General features: G+C 40.4%; 1 protein-coding gene across 3 annotated transcripts in view; it reads right to left on the bottom strand.

Annotated features, from left to right (window-relative positions):
• Positions 1–25,093, bottom strand: part of IQCB1 (IQ motif containing B1) — a 202,398-nt gene that overhangs the window by 165,238 nt on the left and 12,067 nt on the right. For all 3 annotated transcript variants that reach the window (XM_069224275.1, XM_069224274.1, XM_069224273.1), the window contains 3 exons: positions 4,773–4,887; positions 4,497–4,659; positions 1,639–1,768 (listed from right to left, as the gene is read on the bottom strand). In XM_069224275.1, coding sequence (XP_069080376.1) covers positions 1,639–1,768; positions 4,497–4,659; positions 4,773–4,887 — 408 coding nt within the window. The remainder of the gene's footprint in view (positions 1–1,638; positions 1,769–4,496; positions 4,660–4,772; positions 4,888–25,093) is intronic.

The raw sequence follows: 25,093 nt of genomic DNA, 5'->3' as shown, positions 1-25,093 counted from the left end.
GAAAGAGCTCTGGCCCAGGGAATCTGGTTAGCAGGGTTCCTGGGCACTACAACATCTAGGCTGCATCAAACATCAGGCCAAAGTGGGGGCTAATCATGTCAAAAAGAGGCGTTTTCTCACACTTTCCGTTAGGAATATGTTTTTGGAAATACTAGCATGCATCAACACATTTCACTAAATGATGCTTCAAAGAAATAGCACCTACAATTTCATAGTAGCAAAACGTTTTTATTTCATACTTGCATTTTTTTCTGCACATTTTATTTTGAAACCAAAGAATCATTACTCTTGCTTACAAGCTTCTGCAAACATTTGCCTCTAATCAAAGAGTATTCTGGGGGCAGTATACTTAGCCTCATATTGTTAACATTTTCAAACGTATGTAAATTTTTTTTCTTTCCTGGAACCAGTGTCAGTAGTGCCGCGGGATCTTAAAACGTTAATTTACAATGCTCACCCTTATAATGAAGGCTTTAAATTAATGAACCATAAATACAGGTTCGAACCGCATGAACATATTGACACACATATTACCTCAACAGCAGACAGTTCCTTTCTCTGTAAACAGGCAGCCAAAGGATTTGTGCTGCAGGGGGCTGGGCCTACTTGTCCCAAGGACAAAATAAACATGAAAACTTGTTGCCCTTGACCCCAAACAATATGTCCCAGGTGTTGGGCGATAGGAATTCCACATCCCTGTTAGGAGTGTGTGCGATGTGACATTGTACAGTACATTATTATTGGTTGTAAAGAAACCTCACAAACATTGCAATTTCTCTCTCACTATGCATAATATATGATCAGGTTAAAAAGGCAATTTGTTTAATGTGCATTGTGAGGCTTTGGCACATTTTACTCTCAGGCAACCACTACGACTGACTTACATCTTTAACCAAGTTCACATTAGAAATAATACTGACAGGAATATTTTTATGTGTCTCTTCATGATATTACCTTCAAGTGCTCCTTAGAGCAGCCATTGTGGATTATGACCACCATCCTGAAGGCAGACGGCACAAACTTATACTACCTCTTTTTCAAATTGCAGACAGACAAGTTAATATGATCCACAATTTCTCTGACATATCTAGTCTGACAAAGCATGAAAGTCTTGACTAATAACATACTCACTGGTGGCTACACAATGTATTCTGTTAAAGGGAGAAATCGCTTTAGACACCACAGTTTGAAATTTGGCAGAACAATCAAAACTGGCTTCTTGTGATAAAATGATCTGCAGAACAGAATGACTTCGGAAAAGAATACATTCAACCCTGGAACCTTTAATAAAATTGTTAAGAGAACAATTGACTTAAAAATGCAGGTGAAAATAACAATAGGAATATAAAATGTCAATATGAGACATGTACTGAAAATTACATAACAGAAGACACTCACAGAAATCCACAAACCGAAATTTTATAACAGTTTTTTTCTTATAGATCATAGATTTTCTAATACTTTCATATTGATTTATGGACTAAATTTATTGTTTGTCTTGCTACTTTTGTAATATTTTCTTGAAATACTGAACATACATATTTAAAAGAGTAAATAATAGACATCCAGCACAAAGCAAACTGATCTGGAAATTGAAAAATAATCAGGCCAGTTATGAAATAAGTCTTACTAAAATACCTTCATTGCACGTACGAAACGTGCTTGTAGTCGTCGTCCTAGAAATAACAGATTATCAACTGCTGAAGGAAGAACACTGCTGTAAAATTCCTCCGGATTTTCTGCAGGGTCCATGCCTACACAGCAATTACTGGTAATAGAGCAAATGACTTTGTTTTAGCATTCTAAATCAATTCAAGGTGTTCCGAAATAAGAGCTTCATGGTCACAGAAACACGACAATAAAACTATACTTAAATTCAATTGTTTAAAATTAAGCAAGGAGAAACAACCCATGAGCACAGTTAGAAGCTTCTCCCTACAGCACCCATGACTGGTGCAAGAACAGAGGGTAACTGTGATTGGTTGCCACTGCCCATGTGTTCTGACTCCTGCTACAGAGTCTATTCCAAGTCTAAAAACGATTAAGTATATTGGTATCACAGAACTCTTGTCTTCGAGTGAATTTCAGTGTTGAAGACAAATGTTTTCTACCAGCTATAAACCACTCTGCAGAGCTGCACCACTGGCAGTTATTTACTCAACATTAGACTGATGAAAAGTAAACGAAAGCTGGCCATACTAATTCCAATCAACTATTCAATGTTAGCAGCACTTTGCAATGAATAGTGTCAATAATGCTCCCTTCTGCAGGCAAAATGTATTTTTTTTTTTTTTAAACAAAGAAGGGTGTGCATTTCATATTCCATATTAATGACCTGCCAGTCCAAAGCCAGGCTGCAGAGTTTTACAATTTTCCACTGTTATAATCAACATTCTGTTCGTGAAAAGTAAGCAAAACCTGAGCATTCTAATCAGTGCTCATTGTTGGCTGCTCTTTGCTGTGCACAAAACATTTTACACAACCTCTCTCTTCTTCAGACAGATGTATTTTAACAAAGCAAAATTTTACACTTTTGACTACATAATTGTTAAAGGGTATCTTCCCCGTATCCTTATTCCATGGTAATAGGAGAGATATAAACCTGAAGCTTACTTCACACAAGCGGAGTCAAACCAGATTGGGGATAGAGCATAGATAAAGTCTAGTGTAGTTACCTTTTCCCTCACCAGACGTTTGTCTTTCTCTATGAGCATAATTTATCCTATGACTTTCTCTGCCTGCGTACACACGTGCTAGTGCCCATTTTTCTCATATCGTCTGACCACTGCGTACAAGTGACAGTCTCCCTCAGTGATTTCCTTCGATAAGACGACGTTCTTAATCGTGACAGAGAGCAGGTACGCTTCCGAAGAAGATCCAACATGAGAAGAATCTAAGGCCTCAGACCTTCCGTTTGGGGATCATTGAGTTGATTTTGGTTTAACTTACAAATGACTGATTCATAAAACCCAGCCACGCTGTACCAACTACAAAAAATACCTTTTAAAGCTTCTAATCCGGAATCTTGTAACTTTTGAAGCACTACAATAATTATTTTCTCTTTTAGAACTATAGAAAACAGTACAGTCAGATATTTTACTTACGGTTTTCAAAATATATTTCTCAATTCGAAGAGACATTTTTTAAAAATTTGCCAGTTCTGGTACGCTGCAAGGACCATAACATGTAGCCCAGGGGATAGGAAGTCATGTGTTGTCATCAGGGGTGTCATCAAAGCATTTTGAGATGTGGCATGTGATGTCATGAGCATGCATGGCAGGAGAGCAACTTATGGTTCTTGTACTGTGTCAGAACTGGTAACTGTCATGGCTTTTAAGATTTTGAATTTGAACCATAACACACAGCATTTGTTCAGTGAATTTCAGAAGTGTTTTTTTTTTTTTTTTTTTAACGGGACATATTTATGAATTGGTTGTTTGGCTGTATGAAGGTGGGAGTGCTGCTGTATAATTATATATGAGAGGTCATATGAGGGCTTATAGATATGAAGGTGATTGCGTGGATGATTATGGTGGCTGTGTCTACATAAGTGGTTAGATTATGGATGTATGAAGGTAGGTGTGTGGTTGTATATGACAGTTGGAGTGGCCCCTTGCAGGATGTGGATGAAACTTGACATCCACACTAGGTTTAATTTGCTAACTGCTCGCCGAATTTCAAGTAAGTAAAAAACAGAACTCGCATTGCTCATCCCATATTTATCCGGTCTCATCTTTTTGAGGATCTGCTCAAAAATGTACATAGCAAAGAAAGGTAAACCTCCAGATTATCTGCCAAATTTTTTGCAGATTCATTCAAGGGGCCAAATTTATTATCAAATAAACAATTCTTGGACCCCCTTGATTGAAGCAGGTTCAAACTGAGAAAATCAATACTAGACAAAACATGGTAAGTCGCGGCCAAACTTAGAGAAGACCCATGAAACAGTATCATTGTCATTAGCAAATAAGAAATGTTTGGTCCTACTTTACTCTACCCTATTACATGTGCACACAAACCTGAAACACCTGCACAGGATGTAGCTTGCTGGGTGCCTGTCACATGTCATGCAGGATCAGCCAACAGTGCAAAAGTTAATAACTAATGAAGTGTCCCCCCCACTACTGATGTATTGGCAAAAAACTTGGCATACCAATATAACCCTAATCCTTCTAAACTTCTGCAAACGTTTGTGCAAATCTGTAACATGGTGTCAAGGTTATTAGCACTCGAACACTTCTAGCACCACTTTTTCACTTGGGCCCAACCCTTGGTGGATCTACACAAAGTTGGGATCTTGACACCATTGGTGCTGTTCTGAAACCAAATATCTTGTGGAAAAACACTTGCATAATTATAAAAAAATAATCTGTGTAAAGAAAGCTGTACAAAATATTTACTTTCTTCTTGTTATGGAGTTCAATTATGTTAAGAGCAAAGATTAGAACAATACTATGATATACCTAAAGAAAGTCCAACAAAAAAGGAGCGTTCACCTTAGTATGTTTGACAGATTTGCAGCAGATGACCATCCACCAGCCACCCGAGAGTAGTCTTGCTTCAAAACCATGCTACAGTATTGAATTAGATCATAGCGGTATATGTCTTCTTTAAGTTTCTTTGATTCTTTGCTCACTGGTGGCACACTTTTTAATATTTCTGGAAAAATCAGAAGGTATTAAAATGCAGTGGTGAGAAACAAATGTCTTGAAAAGGACTTCACTGCGTGAATAGAGTGAAGAGGAGGAACTGGTACACTAAAAATATATTACCCTTCAGCTTGAGAAGTAAAACAGGAACGTTGTCATTGGAACTTTCTGCAACTTCTGCAGCCAGAGACAATATTCTTCGATCAACATTCTCGGTCTTCATGGGAGCCATACTAAACTATCAAGAAGGAAAAAACATAAAACAGAGTTAAGCATACGTTTTGTTAAGCTCATGTCGGCACACTGTCTGTCCCGACTGTCAATTGTGGCCTAAAAGCGACATAAGGCATGAAAACAGCAGTACGAGCATACTCAATGTGGCCATCCCAGGATTATAACCTAAATTACCTCATTCAAAAATTCAATAACAAAATCACTAAACCACGTTTTGCGCTGTAATATAAATATATTATTGATACTGAAGTTTCACACACGCATCTTTCAAACAACCAATACCACACCAGTACAGCCATGGAAATGTTATAGTAAAGTATTCCACAATTCTGTCACTTACTCAAGGGAGCAACTGGGTGAAAACTGTGGTAAAGCACTTGAAGTCCCAGGCAAAGGATGCATCATGGGCGGCAATTTTACTTGACAGTCCAAATAGAGGAAACCTTTACCAGGTCTAACAGAACTGTTATCTGTTGGACCAAATAATAATCATCATGGGTGTGAGATGATGTTTGGCAGTTAGGGAGACTTCCATGAGTTCACAGAGAGCTATGCTGTCGGAGCCTAATAATAAATTGTTTTGGTACATCAGCATTTTTAGATCATGCCTGCAGAAAGCTTCATTCTGTTGTCTACAATACAATATACTGTGTCCTTGGGTCAGCTGCTTGCTCATGATTGGATGGCTCTCTTGCCAATCTCATTTCCCTGCTTCAGATTCAATAGCTTTTCTATATAAATTCTGATTGCAAGACTTGTATCTTTCCACAGCCGGTGTAATAGGGTAGTTCTGTTTGAGAACTCCATAGGAGTCATCATTTTCCTGCCTCTCTCTCTCTCTCTCTCTCACCTGTCTGCTCACTATGAACTTCCACCCAGCACTGCTCAATCCACACCTTCCTAACCCATATATATATATATATATATATATATATATATATATATATATATATATATATATATATATATATACACATACACACACACACACACACATATACATATATATATACATACACACATATTCATTCCCCCAGGGCTGCATTGTGTGAGGTCCCGGCAAATGCATGTTGCTTTTGGGCTGCTCGCTTCTCTATTTGTTACTCTCTGCCCCTCCCCTTCCTGTGCTTTATTTTTTTCCCTACGAGGGCCCAGTAGCTGCACACTACTTTGGGGTTCCTCACTTCCTATTCTGTTCCACCGTGCTCTCTTTCTCACACCACTTTTTTTTTTTAACTATTTATTTTTATGGTGATGGCCAGGCAGATCCACATTGTTAACAGGATACTCACTTCTTTTGTTTTCCCACTCACCTGAATATATGAATGTGCTTAGTTTTTTTGGTTTAAATGTCTTTATGGACATTTAAAGAACCAAACTTCCATTTACATTTCTGCACATACCAACCACCATTGAGAGTACATTTAATCGTCCCAGCTTCCCCAACTTCGTAACAGCATGAATTGCTAGGCATAGATGCAGTACAGTAAATAAAAGAAAAAAAAGAAAATGAACCATGAGATGGGCGCAGGGATAGTACAAATTGGTAGTACATGTATAACCGCCAGTAAGTGGAGCAGCCATTAGAAAAAAAGAAATTCCAACAATTAACCATAAATATCAAAACTAAAACCCTTACTGCAACTATCATTGCAAGGTGAGTAGGTGGGTGAGGGGTTGCGCTGTCAAAATAACTTGTCAAGGTGCAGTCAAGAAACTGTTGTGCGCGGTGGGGTTGGGCTGGGGGAAACAGCTACCAACAGCATTCCCCGGAATGCATCCTAATATACTGCTCGCTTTAAACTTGTGCTCATGATTTGTGGGCAGGGCACTCTCTGCGTTTGTGTACATCATACATTGAGGGACTTTAGGCACTAGGACGTGTGTGGAGCCAGCTTATCGTACAATTTGAGGACATAAATGACCCAAAGTTTTTTCCATTCAGCTCTCCCTCGTCGTCTATCTCACGCTACAGCATCCACCTCCACCGATGACCATCTGTGTGTGACCCGAAGCCAACAGTCAACCGACGGGAAAGAAGGGGCCTTCCATCCCACAGCAATCAAGCATTTCTAAATGGCTAAGGCAAAGTCCACCAATTTGAGGTAGTGTTTGTTTCTCTTAGTAATCACATGCGGGCCTGGAACAGCAGAGCATATGTGAGTGCTATTGTGTGCATCTGCGCTTTGATCGCCCCACATGTACCTCGTCTCTTCTGCACATCTGTCGTGTAGTCGGGTATGTCATTATTGTGTTCCCATTGAAGGTACATGGGTCTTTTGCATGGACAGCTGCAATATAAGATCCCTGCCCTGAAAATTGAGAAGGCGTGCAATTAATGGGCACAGCAGTACTCTGGGTGGAGGGGGCTTACCTAGGATCCTGTGTGCCCCTTCGACAGAGGAGAATTTGGGGACCCTGGTAGCCAGGACCGTATTTGTCAGCGTGTTCTCTAGGAAGAGTTCAGTGTTCAGGCCTACTGAATGTCTGGAAAGCCCAGAAAATGGATGTTATTTGGGTGGGGGCGCCTTTCTCCATCTTCGGCCCATGCCTGTAGTGTCTGCACTTCAGTTCGCAAAGCCTTCATTTGTTCTTCAAGGACAGCAGTGACGGCCGGAGCAACGTGAGAGAGGTCTCTGTTTCATCAACTCATTCAGCCAGTTTAGCGTGATCAGCTCGTAACTATCTGGTCTCAACTTGAATCCCCCCACCTGGGACTCCATTCAAATTTAGAACTCTTGGGTGGCTTGCACAACACCCCTGTATGCTTCTCCAGTGTGCTCTCTAGTTGGCAAATTCGGTCTGCCTGTGTTGGGGTAGCCGCCAGCATGGCCATAATGGATTTTTGAGGCAAGTGTTTAGAGATATTGCAGGCGATCCATGCCCTTACTGTTGCCAGCCACAGACACACTGTCACTGTGCTTCCCTAGTTTCGTGATCCCAGCGGGGGCAGTCAGGGGTGCTCACACTAAAGTTAATTCATCTCAAGCACCACAACATCAAACACCGCAGGAGCAGGGAGCATCCTCCAGTGCCCAAGAAGGCCAACTAGGGGTGTTCCCCTACCCCTAGCACCAGTCCTGCAGGACACTCAGCACAATCAGGTCAGAGGTAATTCAGAGGGCCAGCCCTTACATAGCGTCCTTTGCATGCCCGAAGCACCCAGAAGGGAGCAACCCCATGTTTCTATGATCCACTAGGCTTAAGGAGATAAGCCCAGTGATAGATAGGGTGCACATCAAAAGTACTAGGCCCCACGTACACACAATTAGTCAGGTAGGGCAAAATGTCCACATAGTGGCTCCAGGCACTGCGCTGAGTTAGTGCACAGTAGAAGGTGAGAAGCCTCTCTACAGGAGCAGCGAGGAACAACGACTCGTCAGAAGTCTAAGCCCCTAGGCAACAGTAGCTCATAGTCTCCCCAAGAGCCCCTTCTGGGGAAATCAGAGCAGGAGGTCCACAAATAATTTACAAGGCAGTCTCTGTGGCAGCAGTCTTATGGGGGAGCAGCATCACCAGCACGAAGGCTCCAAACACTCGAGTCCGCTCACTCTGAGGCACCACCCAGCTGACAATCAAGTGGACGGTGCTACATGAGGGGAGGCAGCATCCAGTCACCCACACTGAAACCCTCAACAGGGCGACCTAGCGCTGGGCAGGCGTGTCTCTTCCTGTGTCCCCAGGCAACGCCACAATGCTGATGGCCTAGCCTCTTGGGCCCAAGCGCATTCTCCAACAATTGTGCAATGGTGTGCCTTATAGTAGGTCACCCCCCCCAGGCGATGCACAGCAGGTAAGTTGGTCATCACTGTGGCGGGGGAGGGAGATGCACAGCCATCTACACAGGAGTCCCCATTAGGGCGCTGGGTGCGCCCCCTCTAGCACCCTCCGGGTGAGTCACGGCACCAACCGGCTCAGGTTCCCAGGCCCTAATCCCAAACTCTGTCCCCTGCATGAGGTTGCGTCACACAGCAAGTTGCCACCTTAAATGGAGATTTTCTTCACTTCTAGTGAAAGTCTAGATTTTATTAAAGGCACTGAGACAAGTATTATGCTATGTTTTCTTGCATTTATTTCAATAGCAGCCAAGATAAAACTACAACCACCAGCATTCAAGGCTGGAGAAATAAAAAATGTTGTCATAAAAGGTAAAAATTACCAATCACATGAAGGTACTACTATAAATAACTTGACTGGAAGCAACAAATCCTCTTTTCTTGCTTGAGCAGTAAATAGACTCCAAACAAAGGAAATATGAACATAACAATAGAAAATGCCAAAAGAATGACTAAAAGGTTTTTGAAACAGCTTATAACTTGTAGAGTCCTGAGGTTGAGGTTCAGGTAATTGGAATCAGCTTTGTCATCCTTCATAGGCATGACAATGGAGATAGGGGAAAAAAAGACGTGATTGTTGAATGTGTAGAGCTTGAGCCTCCTCCTTCCTAAGGCATCTGGTTAGAAGCGACAACCGTACCTAAACAAAACAGAGTGAGGGTAAAGCATATGCACTGGGATAATATTTGCCTCCGTGTCTTTAATAAAATCAATAGTTTCTTTCACTAGAAGTTAGAAAATCTCCATTTTAGTACAAGACCAGGAGGGGCTCCTATTATGCTAGTTTGAAGCATAGCAACTATGGAATTGGCAACATGAGAAGCAGGTTTACAAAAAGTTCTAAAAGTTGAAACATTTGACCAATCAGACAATTTGAGAATGTCTTCTAAACTCAATCCAGTCTAAAAGGCTTTAGATGCCATAGCACGTGTGGAAGAAATATGAATGCCTGCCAAATTCAAGATCCATTTAACCTAACGGGCTAGAGTAGTGGAAGAGAGGGTTATGAGGATTTTTAAAAGAGATGAGGAGTTGAGGTTCCGATGGCTTTCTCAAATCGTTTGTCTTTGACATTTACTTTGTCAAACAACTTCGAACACACAGTTTTGGATGGTACTGACATTAAATTTGTTTTAGTTCTTTTGCGAACCTGAAAGAACACCTGAAGAAGTATACTGTACTGATGAAACAACAAGCTTTGACATCTGAAATACGTTTTAAAGAAACTAAACATAAAAGTACAGTTAGTATAGCAGAAAGAAATTTTTGCGATAAGCCGGCATTAACAGGTTGATTAAGGATAAATAGAATAACTTTTACATCCCACATAGAATTATACTTTGGTAAAGGAGGTTTAGAAAATCTTACTCCCTTTAAGAGACCACATATCAATGGGTGTTCACCAACAGGTTTGCCATTTACTCTATTGTGTTCAGCTGAAATTGCAGATCTGTACGTGTTAACTGTTCTATAAGATATTCCTTGAGAGGCTAAGGAAGTGAGAAAATGAACAATTAAAGTTATATCTTCTGAAAAGGGACCCACCCACGTCCATGCACGTACTATCCCACACTCTCCAGGCTGATTTGTATGCTTTGGATGTACCAGGAGCCCAAGCCTGTTGGGTGAACTGAGCAGCTTCTTGCGAAATTCCTGGACTTCTCCAGGAGGACCCGAAACCATCCATGCCAATAACCATAGGGATTGATGATTAGATTGTGAGGTACGCCCTGGGGGTTCTAAAGCAGTGAACGGAATTGAGGAAGAAGAACTGGGTATTTTACTGATCACTCCAGACCTGAAGGGAACCAAGGTTGACCTTGCCAAAGAGGGGTGATCAATAAAACCTTTAGTCCTTGGCGTTGAATCTGTGCCAGGACTTGGGATATCATAATGAAAGGAGGAAATGCATAACCAACCTGGTTGGACCAATCCTGAAGAAAGGCATCTGTAGCTAAAGCCTGCGGGTCTGGTCTCCAACTGTAAAAAGCAGGAAGTTGGGAGTTCAAATGTGAAGTGAAAAGGTCCACTGAGACAGGACCAAGTCTGGAAGAAAGCTTTTTGAAAATTGAAGTGTGAAGATGCCAATCGCTCAAGTCTTGAAGATACTTGGAACACCAATCTTCTATCATATTAATGTTTCCCAGAAGATATTCCGCTTGAACAGATATCTGTTTTGGGAGACAAAACTCCCAAAGACTTTAGGCCAGTTCGGCAAGAGGTTTGGATTTTGTGCCTCCTAGATGATTTATATATCGAACCACTGATAGGTTCTCCATTTGAAGGAGTATGGAACAACTTACTCTCTCCTTGGCAAAGGTTTGGATTGCAAAGGAACCTGCAAGAATCTCTAAACAGCTGATATGCAATGAGAACTCCTCTTTTGACCAAACGTCACCAGTCGAGAACGGACTACATATTGCACCCCAACCAGTCCGACTTGCATCAGATTCTAAGACAAGATCTGGTGCTGTAGAGACAACTGCTTTCCCATTCCATGCTTCTTGACGGCCTAGCCACCAAAGGCGTTCCACATGAGAATCTTGATCTAGCATGATGAGGTCTCCATAACCGAGACCCTTTCGAAGATGTTAGATTTTTAGCCGTTGAAGAGCTCGATAATGAAAAGGGTTGGGAAAAATAGCATGAATAGTAGTAGCTAGTAGACCTATTATCTGAGCTTACATCCTGAGTGTTAGAGCTGATTGGTTCAAAACCTGGACAATCTTTTTCTTTATATGAGAATATTTTTTGTTTCTGAAGCTGAAGAACCGAATTGTCTGAATCTATTATGAATCCCAGAAACTCCATCTGACATGATGGGTTCAAATTTGACTTTTCTTTGTTGAAGATAAAACCCAAATTCTGAAGGAGGGATACGAAGTATGAAAGATGATTGATCAAAACCAGCTTGACTTGGTGTAGTAAGAGAAAGTAATCTAGATAAGCCAATAATCTGACCCCATGTGCTCCCATGAGTTATGACTGGTTTCAGTACATCTGTGAAGCACCAAAGAGCTGAAAACAGTCCAAAGGGAAGGCTTTTGAATCAATAAAAAGTGTCTTCTCACTGAAACTGAAGAAACTTTCTGAAGGAATAGTGGATCTGAATTGAAAGATGTGTGTCCTGGAGATCTAGGCGTACCAACCAATCTTGCTCTAACAAGGAATCTTTGAGATGTAGAATAGTCTCCATCGTGAAATGGTGATACACAACATAGATGTTGAATGACTTGAGATTTATGACAGGATGGAATTTTTTGTTTTTCTTTCGGACTAAAAACAAAGTACTTACAAAACCTGAAGGATGAGGGGAACATTCTTTTATTGCATGTTCATGAAAGAGTTTGGATCTCTTATGTTAAAAGAGTTTTCAGCTCTTTTGAAAATGAGTGTTTTTGGAAGATACTCTTGAACTGGGGGTCGCATAGAGCTCTATACAATAAGCAGTTACAGTCTGCAGAACCCACGGATCTGTTCTCTTTTCCCAGGCTGATAGAAACAAGCTTGTTCGACCTCCCACTAAAAACAGGCCAGAACACGGATCACTTACCTGAGTTCTGAGATCCTCAGGCCCTATATCCACGGTGACTGAAGGAGCTGTTCCTCTGTGGGTAGAACTATGGTTTATAGTCTTTTTGGGATCCGAAGGAGTCTCTGGTCTGATTGACAGTGTCTCTTTAGACACAGCGGCCGGCAAAGCAGCTCCTGCCTTTGCTGACCAGCCAAAAACCAGACTGTTGAATATTTTTTGTAAAGATGTCTGAGCTTTGTCAATGGACGCAAATGTGGCTACATACTTGCTGAGTTCTTTTACAAATAAGTCTCCAAAAAAATCAAGCCATTAGCTTCTTAGCCCGCTTCCTTTGTAGCCAAATTGCTCAACTTGAAGGTCGATCTTTAGAAGCAAACTTTTGCGTCTCTCTTGTGCATGGCCAGAGTTGGCGTTACCTAAAAGGCATTTCGCTCTCTGAGCCCAGTTAGATAAAACTACTGGATCGACTTTGATGCCCTCAAACCTAGCTTCTTCTGCTAAATCTAAAATTCTTGAGAGAGGACCAGAAAGGTCTAATAATCTGTTCTGACAATTGGTGCAGGCTCTATCTACTCCTTTCTTAGGATCTTTCCCAAATTTCGTAAAGAACAAGAGCATATTAGGATGTAATGATGGGGTGGCAGAGATGTTATTAGGCAAGACAGGCCTAGGACACTCAGAATGTAGTCTGCTGCGCGACAACTTGTCAAGAGGCTGTCTTAATTTATTCAAGACATAAGTGGCTACGTGCTCATAAGGAGACCACTCTGTGGAGTCCGGGTGACAGATAAGCATAGGATCAAACATCAGTTGACCTGAAAAATCCAGAATTGTGTCAGTATCATTAACATTTGTCTTTGGTGACTCTCCCAATTCAATAAGAAATGTTTTACGTCTCTTCTCCACAGACCCTGACTAGACCATTATGTCTGGATCATCACCTGTGTCTCCTAAATGGGTTATTTCAATAGGAAACGTTTGTTTAAAGGAAAGGCCAGGCTGAGAAAAAGACTGTAGTGAAGGAGTGTCATTAGGAGAAACCAAATTGGCTGCCACCTGTTTTCTGGCATTTTTTTAACGGTTACTGAGGTATCCGTGGCTAATAATTCTCATGGAAGCCTCTAATGTCGTAGAAAAATCAGACATTGAATTTGACACTGCCTTCTGTACAGACTCTTTGATAAATGTATCCAAATTATGTTTAAAGAGTTCTTCCTCAGAAAGAATTTCCATTTTTAATAAAAATATAATTAACATAAAGGATGAGGGCACCAAACAGTTAAAAGAATGTCAAAGTAAAATTAACCTGAGCCGAAGGGGTTAATTTAGATGAAACGAAGGAAAGAGGTGGTCAGAGAACGTCACACGCAAAGAAGGTGTGTTTAGGAAAGAATCCGGAATAGTCGTCATCGAGGGAATAACACAGAGTCTGAGGTAGCCGAGCAGGAAAACAAGGCAAGTACAGACAGTAGGGCAGAAAGAGGAGAAAATTCCTCACAGGCAAGCCCTGACGCAGAATACGTTAAAGCACAACAAACGTTAAGGATCCTTTAATATGAGACCTGGAGCGCAGTGTGCACTGTCAACCAACAGCGCTATGCTTAAAATATCATGCTCAAAGCAGAAGATTGATTTAAAAAAAAACAAAAAACAAAAAAATTACTACAAATTGTGAAAATAATACAAAATGCACAATTAAAATGAAGAGTAGTAAAAAGGTAATACTTATCTTGACTGCAAGCAGCAAGAAAAGAGGACTTGTTGCTCCCAGTCAAGTCATTTATAGTAGTACCTTCATGTGATTGGTCGTTCTTTCGTTTATGACAATTTTTTGTAGTTCTCCAGCCTGGAATGCTGGGAGTTGTAGTTTTATCTTGCAACTAATGAAATAAATGCAAGAAAAGATAGCATAATAGGAGTCTACGGTCTTGTAATAAAATCTGCTGCCACCTGTTGATTGGGGGGAGCGGGTTGAAATTCGTCATGCTGCAGGCAAAAACTGTTGAAGATGGATGTGGCTGGGCCTGACTGGAGACAGAACCTCAGTACGATACAACCGTACACGGTGCCATCTTGGCCACGCGCATATTATATATATATATAAAATAATATATATAAAATCATATACCATTCTAAAATGAGCGTTAGCTATGTTTTATAGGTAAATTAAAAAACAAAGGAAAAAAGCACTAGCCATGCTGGCCAGGTCACAAGGTCAGCATTCATCTTTCTGAGGTAAACTACTGGCTTTGCTATTGTTTGTTAATTCTGCCAACCTTTTCCAGTTACACAGTCATATTACTCAACATTAGAAATAGTTAGAGGGGAGTTGTAAAAAGGGAGTGATGCCTTACTCTTAGAGCGCCAGACACTGGACACAAAAGGCTTGCTTCACAAGGGTATTTACAGCAATAAACCTACATTTATGACCAAAAATATTCACATTTAAACCTGCAAGGAATTCACAAAAGGATTGCTGGCTATTAGTTTTACTGCTGCAGATTTCTCCATCATGAGCGAGGAGAAATCCCATGCAAGTACCGAGAAATGAATGTTAAATGCGTGGTTAGCCTTGTATGTTTTGTGAACACCCACAAACAAGTACGTTTGTAGGTATTCACAAACAAAAATCCAACCCTTTACCACACAAAAGATTGTCAGAGATTTACTCCAGCCTCTGTTTCCAGAATATAAAAGGGAAGAGATCACTCCAAGATGTGATGGGATGGGATGTAGGGTAAGGACTTTCTCCTCAGACTTTACCCACAAAGAAAACAAAAGAAAAGAAAAATGTGTCTTTCCACATCTGGCTGCCCTCCCGTAGTCAGCCTTAAGATTCCATGACAGGAGCAGTAGTACGGCTGGAAACCGGCACCAGACATGGCTTTTCAGGAGTATAAAAACACTTGTAAATTTTAAAAACTGTAATAGTGTGTTCAGATGAAGCCGTAAAGCCTTACCCGTACTTTTACACTTAGCTTTGTGAATCGTGCCTAAGGACTTCATAGAAGACAGAATAACTGTCCGAGCATTTACCAGTATTTCTTACATCCACTATCAAAGAATGAAATTATATTTATTTTGAAAAATTCATAATGTTCCTGTGATCTGTTTGTTAAAAGGTAATGTGGATCATTGGCATTTTGTGAAGGGAGAAAAAACGTATTTTCAGAAGGAGAAAAAAACGTTTTTTTTACCTCAATTCCAGACTAGGTGGCATGTTTCATCATAGGGGCGCACCGAAGGGTGCAAGCCAGGCTAACCCTGGGCTCGCTTCTTTGAAAGCGGTTTGTTCAAGGGTAGTAAATGTCCTACTAAAGATACTAAAATTGTATTGAGACATGTTTTAGGATACTTTATTATATAGTGTCCATATCTCAAACAGTATCAATTGCTAGAACGAAGTGGGGTGTTTGATATTTTTTACAATAGATATTACAATAGTATTTACGCTACCTCCCTCACTATCTTCGTTAGGTCGACATATTTCAGTGCTTATTTAGTGGATTTCCTACATCTAGAAAGTTTGCACGGGACAGACAGGACCCTAATTTTTTAATTTCTTCTACTAGGAAAAGGAAGTAAAAGTAAAGGACCCATCTGCAGTGTTTTCTGGGGTCTTGGCGTTCCCGTACAAACACAGAAAACAGGGATGTAAAGCTTTCTACATTAGCAACGACCAGAGTGACACTTTTAGCTGTTTTGTAGTATTTCTTTATACTGCTAGTACCATTCACAAAGCTATTTCACCACGAACATGTAACAAAGTCACTGCAAACAGTGGGAAAACAGTGCACTACAATGGTCACTTCTTTCCAATGCACCCTCAGCTATTAGTGTCAGGAGCACAGGGTACCTCACCTACCACTTGTTATATCTTATATGTCTGTAGAAGACAAATACATTTAACTATAGCTTAATTCTGATATGTCTATATATGAATTGCATTTGATTGTAGGCTGTTACGTGTCGTTCATCTTTAATGGTTATATCTTTTTTAGGTAGTGTCCACTGCTCTAGTGAGTTTCCAAAATGTAAGGTCCAACCTCACAAGTAACAACATACTAGCTAATTTCTCATTGTAAATATGTTCCTTTGGTAAGAGTTATCATAAACCAGTATCTTACAGTCAAGGAAATGTTCATTTTTTAGGAACCAAATGCGATCTGGCAATTTTAAAACGGGATACTGCCACAACAAACCATCATGAAGCCATCAATATTTTGAGGGGGCCCTGTCATGTTTTTCAGGATGGTGACTATTCGTCCATAGGTGCGTTGTTTGTGATTAGTTCTTGTATTATGTAAAGTACAGTCAGGAGACAGCCTCACCAGTAAAGAAAATATGCAGTGCAGGAAGTTAGCAGGATCGTGTTGGATCCTGGTTCTGGCAGGTATTTCTGGGCCAGATTTGGGATGCGGCCAACCTGGTTAAATATAATGAATTTGTCCTGGTGAAACTTTCTGACAATGGGACAAAATTCGAAGGTGCATGCACTTTGTCTACTTTGTGTTCGGAGCTGAAACCTACAGGGAGTTAGGGGGCTTTCTTATTTTCACTTTCAGCGAGTCCCAAAACAAAGGCCTGATTTAAAGGGCCATCACCCCTTCTTTTGTTCAAGTATTAAATTAACCTGGCTGGGAGCTACCTGGAGCCTTTTATGTAGATGTCAATGAAGAAAAGGAAATAAAGGTCAATGGTTTAAGAGATGCTAAGATTTGGAGTCAGGTTTTTTAGTTTGTTCATGTAAGAGATTTACATGCATTGCACGAATGCCAGTTGTAACTTTATAATTAACTACAAACAATAACAATTTAAATGTCACTTACTGATAATTTAGTTAATTCACTTACACTGCTACTCATCCCAGTGTAGGGTGTCAGAGAGCTTTACTCCACACACAGATGCAATAACACATACAAATGAGTTAATCAAAGTGAAGAAAATGTGACATAAAGTGATGAAGGCTATCAGGTGTAAAGTCAAATACTGTCCATACGTGATAGCTAGTTATGCACTCACAGTAACAAAAGCATCTGTGTCAAAAGCAGTAATCCAGATAAAATACAAATCTGTGAACTGCATGTTGCACAATGTGCTTTGCACATTTTATTCTGTGCTGCTTTGAGTCAAAACTGGGCAAAACACAGAACTTTCCTAGAAGTGCATTGCCCACAGTTATCTTTCCATTATAATAATGTCCTGAACATTTCTGGGCCCACAAAGATCTCTGTAGCAGGTGTCGTAAACCTGTATATTTTAAAATGCAGCTTCTTTGTTACCAATTACGCCAGAATAGACCTACTGTCACTTTCATCCTTGTTGCAAATGTATCTGCAGAAGATGTTTTGAAAAATACATAATACCTTCTCATTTGAAAATCCATCCAGTCCCCACTTGGCATTGCAGAGCTGAAGTACTGCATGAACTATGTGATTAGGTTGTATCAATATTTTGTAATAGGTACAGTACACATGTATGATGTGTGGACTTTGAGTACTGGACTTCTGAAACGTTCTTATGCTGCGAACAGAATATTAATAAAAATTGTTTGACATCAATGAATTGCCTCATCTCTGTTTTTTTTATCAGTCTGATTTATGAGTGTAGTACGGTCAGGATGACAGAAAACAGGATCATTAAATTGTTTGTAATTTAATCAGGGAGTTTTTCCATTTGATTGGTCTTAATTACAAGTGCTACACGTTCAGGATGATAAAAAAAGGACTACATCTTGTTTGCAGTTTGAAATCAATAAGGGGATGTATGTATGCATGCACATTGTGGTATTTGTATTGTGCAACATAGCAAAAAGGCAGGAGAACACTGTACAGAGTCAAACACAAGCATACAGTCAATGGGTGATGGAAAGGTAGCCAATTTGTAGATTGTTACTGCATTGTGTTGTAGTGTTATTTAAAGAGGAGCGTCTGCAACTCAAGCACCAAGTCAACAATTGATGGGAGAGGTAGCTGATTTATGGATGGCTAGTGCATTGAATGTGTTCTTTAAAGGGATGTGCCTTGAACTTTTTTCCTAATTGGAGCAAACTTTGATGTGGTCCAGAGATGGTGCACTTGTTTGAAACATAAGCCGCTGTTCTAGTCATGGCGGCTTTGTAAATGATGTAACCGGGTGCGGGCCACCAAGAGGAGTCATTGGATTTTCATCAGCTAGGGCTGATGTGATCATATTTCCTCAGACCCCGGATGAGACGTGCTGTGGCATATAGGATGCTTATAAGAGGCCTAAACAATGGGTCTTGGAAGCCATGGAGCAGGGCATTACCCCCATCCCGATGTGCAAGTCTAAGGGCATAAACATAAAATCTCAAGTTTCTTTCTGAAGGCCGTTTGTCTTTCTTTATGAGATAGAGCTGGTACAAAACCATCTTTGTCTTTTTGGCAATGTGTTTCTTGATGGTGAGATTGATGTCCAGAGAGAATCCAAGTAACCTGGTATTCAGTGTAAGTTGGGTTTCAAGCCATCAAGGTTCATGTAATTGAGCCAGATTTGGGCTGTCTATTGCTTGTTGTTCTTGACACAGAGGAAAGTCTTGGTAGGGTTTAGCTTCAGGTAGGAGCTGGACATCCAAGTCTGGGTGATATACAGGCAGTGTTTGAGTAACTGGATGTCTGGATTAGAGGAGGCTTTCATGTAGAATTGCGTATTGTCAGTATATTAGTGAATCCCAATGCTGTTACCTGTGAGTAGCAAGTGGCCCCATGTAAATGGTTAAGATGACAGGGAAGACTGTGTGCCCACAGGAAACTCCACAGGTGACCGAGATCTAAAGGGACCTGGACATGCTCATGTGAACAAACTGGTGTTGTTTGGAAAAGTTAGATAAGAACCAGTGAAGGACAATGCCAGTGATTCCCATTTGAGACTCTAGGGTGTGGATGAAGGGCAGATGGTCGGCTGTGAGATGTCCAGCAATCAGATCAGGAGGCAGGTGTCATCTTCATCTGTGGTCAGGAGGGTGTCTTCTACTATATGTAAAGTAGTGGCTATAGCATGATTTGAAGCCAAATTGTTAATTGAGCAGGAGATAGTATTGATGTGAGCTTGAAGTTAATTGCAGGGTGCGTTTTCAATGATCTTGTAGATGAAAAGTAGGTGAATAGCGGGCCGCTATTGGCCGGTTCATCATGGTCTAGTGTAAGCTGCGCTTTAGAAGTGGAAACATCTGGCCTGTCTCAACAGCTTCCGGGAAAATCCCCGAGTGAGGGAGGCATTGATAAATGTGAGAAAGGGCAAGAGCATCCTTGCAGAGAGCTTTGATGAAGAATGAGGGTAAGACATCTTCATAGGAAGTAACTTTGGGGGATTTGAGCATGCCAGCGAGATCTGTAAGAGATAGGGTTTTAAAAGATTACCCTTGTGGCATACTAGGAGGAGGTGTGGGTGTAAAGGGAGAAGCAGGCCGAGTGTTGTCCATGTGCTGTTTGATTTTCTGTATTTTTTTGCAGAAGAAGAGATAGATGGCATTACCCTTGGCTGTGGAGTGTGGGATAGGTGGATTTAGCAGTGGTTGAGGCAGGCAGATGATGCATTGCTTCATTGTCCTGAAAACCGTTCTACTTCTGCTGGTGGACGTATTGATGGTGTAGGTATAGTACTTTGTTTTGCTGATGTGATGTGTGATGAGCTGTCTGTGTGTTACACAGAACGGCATGAGTATTACGAGGTCATAAAAGTTCTGGTTTTCTTACATTTTCTTTCTCTGGTGCAGATGGGTCATTTATTTCAGTGAGGTCTTTAGAAAATCAAGGGGCTCATGGTTTTGGTTTACATGTCTATTTAATGGAGAATGGATGTTCACAGTTTTCCAAAAAAGCACTGAGGTATTCAAAAGGGTGTTGGTGTCAATATGCATAAATGGCAGAGTGAGAGAAGAGTTCAATTATTAAGTTGTCAATGAAGAAGACACTGAAGGTTTAGTCTTCCCCTTTAGGTTCACCTCTGTGTACTATCAGGAAAATGTGCATAAAGATAGGGATACTGAGGTGGTTGGTCCAGTACAGGAGTCTGGGTAGTTTACAATGAGCTGTTGATGATGCTGCAAAGAACATGCTGAAGATGTGGCCCATACCACAGACAGTGTGTTAATGAGATTGAGTAAGGTGTCTTTTTTCTTTTTGCTTGGGTTGTTTCGGAGGTTGAAGTTACACAAGAGGATGGTATGAGCATACAAACAAGAAAATTACCCATTCTGAAGGGCACAACCGGACCTACAATTTATAAGACTGGACTTGTAACTTTCGCATGTATACATTGTGCACCTTTATGGGCATATAATCTGCACTGACAGATGTAACCGGTGCCCTATTTACTTCATAGTTGACTACACTCAATACTGACATGCTACAAAACATACATCCCCTTTCCATGTTTTATGAAGATTTTTTATTTGTGGGGACAACTACACTATGGACTACAAATCACACTCGGCCTCATTCTTCTTTGTCTCTTATTAACAGAACAGCTTCGAAAAAGTCAAGTAAACTAAACATGTGTCGGTTGTCTTTGATTTTTTGTATGTATAGACATCTCTGCACTGTAAGAAATCGGACGGATATCAAGACAACTTCACTATTAAATGGACTTTGAATTACTGCATCTGGACTGCATATTCTTTAACTCTTGTTGGACTACTTTATATAGTATGCTTCAGTAAATATATTGCAGGGTGGTGTGATCATGCTGAATGGTAAGAAGATATGGGAATTCATCAAGTCCTTACTCTGTCCAGGATGCCTTTATAGGAGATGGAACATGACAGTCTGAATTGTAGAGAGTGGGAAATGGCATATCAGGAGCTCCATGCCGCTGAGAGTCACTTGCTTGCCTATAGTGAAGACTGGGAGGAGTTAGTGATGATAGTGAGGTGTCCTCACTTATCTGCACAGTCCAAACAATGGATGCTGCAGCCTTTGTGAAGAAGGATTTCAAGGCTATTGAAGGATGTGGGAGTGAACCATCTTTCTGTGATGAAGAGCGCATGAACCTTGTGATGGGTGATGAGGAATCAACGCTTGTTAAAGAAGTTATTCAACTTCGTGAACTGAGACATTCTCTTATTCATCCTATAGAATGTGTTAAGTCCTGCCTAGTTCACCAGGTCCAGTTCTCTATTACACAATGAATCTTCGGTCCCTATGACTGTTAGTGGATTCCCTGGGTACATGATAAGCATTCAGCACATGAGGAGACAGGGGTGTCCCTTGTGGCTACTACTACTCGCTCTTTTGATAGAGTCTTTAGCGTTCAAAATAAGAGATTGCCTACTAATTAGTTGTCTGTGCGAGAAGAGAAAAAAATAAGTGGTCTGCTAACAAAATGGTCTTCTATTTGCAAGGGAAGATAATATAGATAGAGCTTTTTGAGTAATTGCAGCATTTGTTTTATATTTAAAGGAACAAGATTAATTCTAGTAAAATGGAAATTTCGAATCTCAGATCTAAGCATGAATAAATATTTATTGATTCAAGGACAATGATCACTTCTGATCCCATCAGATATCTATTACTGAACTACACTCCTCTGATTAGGCAAATGAAACAGCAACGTATATGAAAATAATAATACTGCTACAATGGCTTTTTTTGCTTCAAGCTATCCCCTGTTTCTTATGCAACTATTTTTTTTTTAAATCAGAGAACTAAATACTAACCACTAGATTTATTTGGGTGAGAAAAAAACGTCAGATAGGTCCTCCCAAAATATGCTGCACTCTTCTAGGTGGTGACTGGGTACAGCTCTACATTGAAATATATTATATGGCTGCCTCATTAACCTACTCGAGGAGGCTGGTCAATCCGGAGTGGGTAAAAGAGATTCCACACAGCTTGATGGAATCTGTGTTAGGCCATGGGGGTGGGAGGGTATTGGAGGGGAGTGAAAGGTATAAATTATTTTTAATCAAATTAAATCCTACCAGAATTTTCAAAAAGATTACAATTCACATCCAGACTACTTATTCTAAAATATTCTGCACTATTTACAAATAGATCAGGATTTTTTAAATACCACAAATTCACACCATTCTGGGGAAATTATGTGACTCCTGTGGAGTTAACTGGCAACAGTTTAGTCTTGGAGGAAAAATGGGTTAAGAAATTTGGATAACTAAAGCAAGGTGGAACAATCAAATCCTTTTTTCAATATTCACGTGAGACAGGTCATTCCTGGAGAGCAATGGTCTTCAAATGTGCATGTCCCCCTTGCTAAAAAAATAAAAAAATAAATGAATCATCTTGCTTCCCCAAAATGAGAAAATATTTCTCACAATTATTTTAAACATTGCAATGATGTTCAGTCATTGATCTTAAAAATGCAAACAAGCATCTGACAATGTTTTATTGGCAGGGCATACAGGTCTCCCACAAAGTGTAAAGGTATCCACATTGTGATCATTCATGAAAACTATTTGGGTCCGGGGGAAGGCTTTGAGAGTTACCTGTCAACCACCTCCACTTTGATACCTAAACTCTCACCCCATACCCTCTCCAAGGACCAAATTGACAAAAGATGTTGTCTATTACAAAGTGGCTTACTGGCACTCTGCTTTCGTTCAGTAAAAACAGTGCGCTGTTTTCACAATGGTGTTTGTCTCTGTTCCTCTTAGCTAGAGCCAGAAGTCCACACCACCTAAGATCAATTAAGGTCCCCTAAAGAGCTCACCTCACAGTCTGAAGTTCTCTGCAGTAGAAAACTTTCTTTAAATGCTTGCGACTTTGTAGTTGGCTTTTGTCTATCATAAACTCCTCTGAAATTGATAAAGTGCACTAAGATTGATCAGTCTCTGAAAACAAGAAAGAGTTTCAACTCAATATGCCAATTTGTTGTTACACTTTACCTGAGAAACTCCTTTTTTGGAAATTCAAAATACATGGGCAAAAGCTGGAACAGAACTAATTACACTGGAAAGTTCACAATCTTGCCAGAAAATGTATACTCTTTTGAAGATTCAACAACTTTAATATACTCTGCCATTAATTCATTAATCTCATAATTCATTTGGATCCCCAAATCTGAACCAAAGTATACATGTTGCAGAGGCGCAATAGGGACTTAGGAACGTATGTTTATAGAATGTTCCTTATTAGAACATCTGTGGGAGCATGCCCACGCTAGTCTAAGCAAATTTACAAGTCACAAATTGGACATTGGGTTTGAAAGAGCCTGGACAGGCTTACCTACTACTTTCACAGCTATCTTGTCCAAGGCTGATCACGTAATTTTGAACTGAACCTTTGCAGTCTGAAGACTAATAGTCACACAATTGAAAGAACAAAGACCTCCTAAAATCCAAGAGAGGAATACCGAGGTCAGGAATATTGTGGCATGAAAGAGTTGCTACTATGTCCTAAATGGCACATTAAATTAAAGAAGTATGGAGCCATTCCTCATCGAAATTGCTGATCATTAGAGCCAAAAATGATCCCCCAAAAAAAGAGTATATTGAAGTTGAGAGGGGCAGGGTGGGACTTATTTAGGAGAATTACACTCGATCTCTGAAACTGACACCCTAGTGAAATGGTCTTAAAGATCTACATAATTTTTTAAGCAGGGTATCAGGCTCTATTTTCACCTTCTTTTACTAGATATATGTCAAAAAGATTGATTCGGTTATTTACTCTCTTACTGTATGAATCGCATTGTATTGATTTTTCTTTTGAAACAAAGTACTCTTTATGACTGTGTATTAATAATAATGCAAAAGATATCTTGCGCAAATGTTTTCTCGAAATTTGGTTAAGAGGCGTTTTTGGAAATGTTGCCAGTCTTTCTTGTAGCCACTTTCTCTATGGCTAATAGTCATAGTTAGTGTTTCTACTCCCACAATTTCACAAAGGTAGCTGTAACATTCTGTTACATAAGGACTATCTGTCTTTTTCCAGTCTGTCAACAACCCCCACTTTGCTGTGCAGAGAGTTAATGACACCTGCTTCCTACCCAGTAAGTGTAGTGGGAATGTATGTGGATTGGGGAGGCCTGATATTGTGGTAGGAGGAGAAGCTCAGGATTGTAATCAAGAACATATCATTAATCGCACTTACCACTTTCGGCCAGTAGGTCTGTATGTGCAGGCAATCCCGCAGTGAGCTTATTTTTCTCTACAACCCCTTCAGCAATCCTCTGATCTGCGTATCCTGCTAGTGTAACCTTACTGGTATTTGTGATACCATTGTAACACTGGTTTTGTTAGGGACTCCTCGCCACCTAGTTTCTAGCCGTGTAGGAGGCCCTTGTAAAAATATCTTTTCATTTCTTGTTTGGAAACTTTTGCCCCAACTTGTCTTCGAAACATTGCTGCTATGGGGCGTTTTGTGTCCTTGGGAATTCATCAAGAGTTTATATAGTTCAGGGACAGCTCTACCATCTCTCTCCTAGGTCAGCACCCATTTTGTGAATGGAGTGATCAGTCTGTAAACAAACGGTTTTACTCCAAGGTGAAGGGCCCAGGGTTGCACTTGGGCATAGTGATACCGCTCTGTTTTGGGCAACACAAACTTCTTACTAGTTATCTCAAAAGATGAGATGCCTTCTACATCAAACCGCTCAGCTACCCTTGTGCAGCTCAGAATACGGTAAAAAAAAAAAAAAAAAAAAAAACGGTTCTGCGTCCATCCTCAGGTTGAAGCTTAGAATACCAATTAATGGTGCTAGGGAAATAGGCAGGATGACAAACCCAGTTTTTGAACCACATGAATCTAGGCAGCCTTATGACTGGTGATTAGCAAATTCCCAAATTGCAATGCACCCGGCTGAAACAAGGTATTTTCCATATTTATGTTCCACTATGATTTGTTAGCTGAAGCATGACTGATTCT

The sequence above is a fragment of the Pleurodeles waltl genome, chromosome 3_1, assembly GCF_031143425.1.
Source record: "Pleurodeles waltl isolate 20211129_DDA chromosome 3_1, aPleWal1.hap1.20221129, whole genome shotgun sequence".
NCBI lineage: Eukaryota > Metazoa > Chordata > Amphibia > Caudata > Salamandridae > Pleurodeles > Pleurodeles waltl.
This window is presented reverse-complemented; position numbering and strand designations above follow the sequence as displayed.